At 36.5% G+C, this 6948-nt stretch overlaps 1 protein-coding gene across 2 annotated transcripts in view; it reads left to right on the top strand.

The window, feature by feature from the left end:
• The window catches only part of LOC107757428 (syntaxin-8-like), a 61249-nt gene that overhangs the window by 3700 nt on the left and 50601 nt on the right, over positions 1-6948 (top strand). For both annotated transcript variants that reach the window (XM_016574898.1, XM_016574899.1), the window contains exon 5: positions 6511-6638. In XM_016574898.1, coding sequence (XP_016430384.1) covers positions 6511-6638 — 128 coding nt within the window. The remainder of the gene's footprint in view (positions 1-6510; positions 6639-6948) is intronic.

The raw sequence follows: 6948 nt of genomic DNA, 5'->3' as shown, positions 1-6948 counted from the left end.
TGTTATTTGGATGGTGAGCTGTATTGGATTTCCGCCAGACATATAGTTTGGTGTTGAGGCCAAATAATTCAATATTAGTCTCATCTGTCTCAGAATCTTCAAGGTGCATTTTGGCAAAGCTCAGTTGTGACTGCACGTGGCCTTTCTTGAGGAATAGCTTTTTTTCTTGCAACCCTCCCATACAAGCCACATTTGTGGAGAATTTGTGAGATTGTTGTCACATGTACACAATGACCACTTTTTGTCATAAATTCCTGCAACTGTTTCAGAGTTGCTGTTGGTCGCCTCTCTGACTAGTTTCCTCCTGGCTCTTTCATCCAGTTTGGAGTGACGTCCTGAACCAGGGAGGGTCTGTGTTGTACCAAATACCTTCCACTTCTTAATAATAGACATCACTGTGCTTCTGGGCATTGATAAAGTCTTTGAAATGTTTTTGTATCCATGTCCTGACTTGTGCCTGTCCACAACTTTATCCTGGAGATCTTCTGACAGTGCCTTTCCACCATAGTTGATTATTTGCTTCAGTTGCACTACCAAGGACTGAAATGCTGCAGGAAAGCTCTTTTCATGCTGAGCTGATCAAAATGACCACAGCTGATCACAGTTGAAGTCAAATGGCTTTGTGTGCCATTGAGAAGGTGTTTAGCTACACCTGATTGAGTTTACAAGTCATTTTTAAGAGGGGGTGATCCTTTTTCCAACTCAGTGATTCTGTTTATTTATTTTTATTTTTTATTTTTCCTGACATGTTGGTGTTATATTAGTTGCACTGAGTAAATACAGCTGGATAAAACAAAAACTGTGTCTGTCTTCATTTCAGGCTGCAAAGCAACAAAATGGGATTATTTTAAATGGGGGTGATTCTTTTCAATACCCACTGTATTTATTTATTTGTTTGAGGCAAGTGAGTAGTAGTTCAGATTTTGCCCTGTTGATGTTTTCACTGGCCTTACCACACAGAATGCTCAATTTTCATTTTTTGCTAGAAATATTTTGATTTTTCTTTAAATGTTAAGCTTTCTTTCTTTGTCTTTTTTCTTCTTCACAAAAAAACAACAACAACAACAAAAAAAGAACACACACGCTAATGTAAAACATGGTTTGTAAATTACCATTTTAAATTTTAGGGTTGATATGATTTTTTTGGTTGTTGTTGTTTTTGAAAGTCTCTTTTGAAAGCGCTCACCATGGCTTTATTGATTAGATAAAAGTACAGTAAAAACAGTATTGTGCAATAATATTGCAATTTTGAAAACTGTTTTGTTTTTAATACATTTTAATTATTCCTCTGATGGCAAAGATGAATTTCCGGCATCCATTACTCCAGTCTTCAGTGTCCCATGATCCTTCAGAATGCATTCTAATTATTATCAATGTTGAACACAGTACTTTACTCTCACGTTTGAACAACCTAATGCATCCTTGCTGAATAAAAGTATTCATTTCTTAAAATAATCATATTTTGGTGACAAATCAGCAGGGTTTGCGACAACAATGTAGAATGCATCACTGAAAACCAAATGTTTATGATTGCAAGGCACAATGGATGTACAAGATCAATGAATGTAACATTTTCAGCGTCAACACAGCAGTGGCTTGAAAGAGGAAGGGCCTGTTCCAAGTGACTGAGTCAACTGGCTCCCGTCCAGCAGGCCAACCTTATTGTTGAGGCCTGCATAGTTTGATATTCACCTTAATTTGACGTTTATGCAGAACAACAGTAGAGAAACCATGAACTCTGTGCCTAGTTAGTCTACCAGACCATAGAGGCCTTTGCTTGCCATGTTTCCTTCTTTGCCCTGCAGTAGTGTCCCAGTGTTGAGAAATGGCCAGAAATGGTGCGACCTGTGCTAAAACGGAAGTCTGTGCACACTCTCTGAGGGCTCCAGTTCAGCTTTACTGCTCTGCTGATCAGAGCTGAGTGTTGAACTTCCACCATCCAGACTGTTTACACTTCCTTACTCTCCACTGCGCTCACATCCTCTCTCCAAAATACACCAATCAGAGACTTAATGTGTCACCGCCAATCTTCTGTGTGCTTATGACTCTTAATCGAAACGACAGCTTAGGAGCCGAACTTCCTTAGAGAAATGAGATGGTCATTATTCTGATTTGACCTTCTCGATCAAGGTTATAGGATAGGAAGGCAAAACAACCTGCTAATATAAAAGTCACTTTTTTGTTTAGTTTTTTTAATCATTAGGAGCTTAATGCTCCATCTGTCTGGATTACTCTTCATTTCTCATCACCTTGTTTAATACAGGCCAATGTTGTTATTGTAAACATCAACTAAAACTTTTACAATTTTGGATGAACTATGCCTTTAAAATGAAAACTGAAAATCTAAAAATGTGTTCATGATTATTATTCATTGTTATTTAAAATATTAATAAATACTGTAATTTTATATAAATCAATACTGAAATAACACCGATACAGACTAATACAGAGGCTTCTTTTACAGCAAACCTAATCCGGTTTGATAGATTGGGCCTTTATGATTCAGTGGGTGGTAAAGGCTGAGAAGATGTATTTAGTTACTATCTTTAATTGATAAAATTAGGAAACTTTGAGAAATCATTTATAGGCCTGATCCCTTCTTTTTCTACCCGTCTTTGTGGACTTAATCCTCTAATTCCTTAACATGGGAGGCCCCGTTCACGTCGCACTGTTACGCTGTGCACACATTTAGCTAAAGAGCACTAATACATTACAGTCATTTGATCAAGTTTTTTAAATACTAAAGATTTTTTTATGAGGGTGTTAGCCTGGCAGGATTTTTAGGGCCTGGATTCATCTCACTGTGTGGTCTTTGTCTGCCAGTGGGGGTGTTAGCTTTGCTTCAATAAGCTGAAATAGCATTTAACTTTTTTTTCCATAGGGATAAGACCAGGCTTATGGCATTCATGAAACAATACCTTTGTGGAAGATTAACCTTTAATCAAGCACAAAATGACATGCCGCTCATTTGAAGATTCAGAGTTCCGGATCTGGTGCCCTTACCCTCCTCACCCAGTTTCCTCTCTTTTATATTTGATCGTAATGCACAAAGTTGTAATTAGTTAAATGGGGCCTCTAAGAGACGAGGTCTGTCTCCAGGTCTCGCTCCAGTGTGATGCCTCGTCTGATTAAGTCTGCGGGCTCTGCGGGAGGTTAATTGGATAAGCGTTAATCCTCACGCCGCTGAGATGGAGTTGGAGGAAGTGGAGAGGGGCTGGCGCAAGCTACGAGTTGCCAAACATGTCAGAAAGATTAGGATCTGCCACTGACCATTTGTCTCGCTGGCCAGAGGATTAATATCAGCTTGGACTTGGATAGAGACGACGCTTCAAAGGCATTTTGTGACTGCCTTGGTACTTTTGTAGTTTAGAAAGCTGGAGCAATGGAGAGATTGAGAAGAAAGAGGTCTAGCTCACCAAGCATGTGAGAAGTAAACTTCCTCGGTGTGAGGAAGGATGAGAATGAGAGGAACAGGTCCAGCTGAAGACTCTTCAGAGGTTAGCGACCTCTCTGAACCCAAATGAAGCTCCGCTGATGCTGAACTAACTGGAAGAGAAGAGCCATTGTCAAAAACTAGCACTTATAGTGAGAGGAAGTCATTTGAGTTTTACTCAAATACCTTTTTTTGACATGCAGTTTCATCTTAACCTGCGTGAACAACTGAATATTCCTGAAAGAAAACATCCTCAGTATAAAAAATGGTTATAAATTCTTGATATAGGTCATTGACATATATGAGTGCCCACGATAAAAAGCAAAAATCTCTTTAAAAAATATAGTTTAATGCACATTTGTATTCTTTGTATTCATGTTGGACATATGGCATTTTCAACAAAAGTTTCAATTTAATTACTCTACTCTCCTAAAAAAATCTACTCTTTTTCCTTACACTTAGAATACATTTAGCTTTACACATCTTCATCAGTCATTATTTGTTGTAAAGTGTTATGAGCTTTTAAGTATATATTTTTAATGTAAAATGTGTTTTATACAATTATTATTACTTATTAATTCATAAATATTTTTGTTGCATCATATGGCAATTTACAAACTTAACTAACATTGTTGTGTTATTTAAAAAATGTCAAATTATTTACAATTTTAAGAGTTGTGAGGGTCTGCAGCGGTCCGCAATTTCCTATTTGAAATATTTATTTTTTTTACATGTTGGTTGCACCACATGACTTGGACTTCGATAACTGTTATTTTTTCAAATATTAATTAAGTAGTGAAGTGTCTTTAAATGCTGAAATATTGTCCCAAACTAGTTAATATGGTTTCTTTTTTAGAATTTAATTCGTGTAATTAAGCTTTTGTCTTCATTATGATATCAGGACAGTTTTACCATCCAGACATGAAATTGAAAAAAAAAAAAATCATATGATTTGTAATCAGAGCCATGGATGGATTTGTGATGGACATTTTCAACTTTGGTTATTGATACTACTTTCGATATAGGCTCTGAACCCACAGGAAGCGGGACACCCGTGCGAGCTATAGTGACCGGCTCATAACTCTCTGCGCGATGCTGAGCGCTGATAGCTTTTCCAGAAGAGCCTTTAAACTTCACTTCTCTCTGCGAGCTGTCCAGGAGCCTCAGGGGGAACAGGTTTCATACATTAATCAAAGTAAAGTGCAAAAGCACAACGCAGTGTCTCCACAGGATAACAGGCCACTTTTCAGTTTGGCATGGCGCTTTGAAAGCTTGTATAAAAGCCAGAGGCGGTTCATATGCTTTGTGTCCTTGTAACGTAGGGCATGAAAACTCACTCTCCGGGCCCAACAAAGTGGAACCCATATGAACAAATAAACAGAGGTTCTCTGATCTTACAAGGTCCAACGTAGGGGATGTTGTTTGCTGTTTTAGAAGTAAAAAATAGAAAGGTTATTTATTCTGAAGGCACATGAGTGCTACAGATGTGAGTTTGGTAGAAAGAGCCTGTGGCTCTTGAACAACTCGCGGACATGCTTCGAAGTTTATTTACGTTTGTAAAGTAGATGATGTGTGTCCATTTGATGTGTGCACGTAGCTGTTGATTGACAGTGCATGTGGAATAACTATAATATTACACTGTGTATGTAATCTAGTTACTGTGTGTGTATGTAATGAGAAAGTTGACTTTGTGTAGTACAGTGATGACTGCTGAATGCATAAACGCATGTACATACGTTTTTGAGTTTTATTAAAACAATAAGCTAAAAGAGGTCATGACTTACAGTAATTTTACTTCCTCTACAAAATAACTTGGTTTCTGTATTTTTTTTTTTTTTCGTAAAAAAAATAGTGTATAAACCTTTCAAGATGGACCTGCCGTGAGCTCCAAGGTTATTCATCTGTGGTCTATGCTTCTGTTGAAATTGAATGTAGTAGGCTAATTCCAGGTAAAACAATTTAGGACAAACAAGCCCATTCCTATGAAGCACAGAATGATGTTAGGCTTCCAAGACTCTAAAATTTCTTATGTATTTTGTTGTACACTACTGTTCAAAAGTTTGGAATCAGTAAGATTTATTTTTCCAAGAAAATAATAATTTTATACGTTGTATTAAATTGATCACAAGTTAAAAAACAGAGTTTTACATTGATATAAACGATTTTAAACAAATGCTGCTCTTTTGGACTTTCTGATTCATCAAAGAATCCTGAAAAAATGTATCAAGGTTTCCACAAAAATATTGTAAAATTTGAAAATATTTGTCCTGCTTAATAAGAAATGTTTCGGTAACACTTTATTTTAGAGACCAATTCTCACTATTAGCTAGTTGCTTATTAGAATGCCTATTATTGAAATTGGCTTTTTATAAGTACTTATAAAGCACATATTCTACATGACCATATTCTACATCCTTAATCCTACCCAATACCTAAACTTAACAACTACCTTACTAACTATAAATAAGCAGCAATTAGGAGTTTATTGAAGCAAAAGTCGTAGCTAATTGTTAGTTAATAATGAGAACTGGACCTTAAAATAAAGTGTGACCAATGTTTCTTATGCAAATCAGCATATTAGAGTGATTTCTGAAGGATCATGTAACACTGAAGCCTAAATTAATGGCTGCTGAGTATTCAGCTTTGCCCTTACACGAATAAATTACATTTTACTTATAAAATATATTAAAATTGAAAACAATAATTTTTTAATTGTAATAAAATTTAACAAAGTTGCTGTTTTAACTGTATTTTGGATTGAATAAATTCAGCCTGTGTTCTGTGCTCTTTCAAAAACATTAAAACATCTTACTGACCCCAAATTTTTGAAAGGAAGCGTGTATTTAACACTTAATTTTTATACTTATAACCAAAGGCTATAAATCAATAGTTTTATATTATACCATTTTTTTTCTCCGTAAAAACCTTTGTTAGTGAATCGTGGGAATGCAGTGCATTGTCTCATAAAAGTTAAGTACACAATATGGTGCATTTTTTGGTACATTTATTTCATATTTTGTCTGTGTAATAAATTGACATGATACAATGTGTATTTTTGTGCCAATTATCATCTCCAGGTCAAGTCTGATGACAGGTGGACACGGGTCGGGGCATGCCGTGAACCCGTGGCTGGTTAATGAGTCTGAGGAAACCAGAGGACTCGGCTTTGGAGAAATCAAACACCAACAGCACCAGATTATCGAAAGTATATTGCATATGAGATTACTTTGCAATTCTTTCAGTCTTATAACTGATGTGACAAGATGATCATCTATCTCCTGATGGGATGAGACATTTTTAAGAAGCCCTTTTTTGAATTTACACCCCCATTATGAGATCTGCTCCTCATTTGAGAATAGTAACTGGTAGGAGTTTTGAGAAAAAGCAGGAGCCGTTTTGTCTACCCTAGTTATACTTTTAGCTTCAAGGTTGCAGCTAAAGTACCTTGTGGCTCACTAGGGATGGGCGTATCGATCCGAAGTATCGATATATCGATACTGACGCGAGTATCGAAA

This window comes from Sinocyclocheilus rhinocerous, unplaced genomic scaffold, assembly GCF_001515625.1.
Source record: "Sinocyclocheilus rhinocerous isolate Xijiao unplaced genomic scaffold, SAMN03320098_v1.1 scaffold1134, whole genome shotgun sequence".
Lineage (NCBI taxonomy): Eukaryota > Metazoa > Chordata > Actinopteri > Cypriniformes > Cyprinidae > Sinocyclocheilus > Sinocyclocheilus rhinocerous.
Note: the sequence above shows the minus strand (reverse complement) of the source record. Positions and strands in the feature narration are given on the sequence as shown.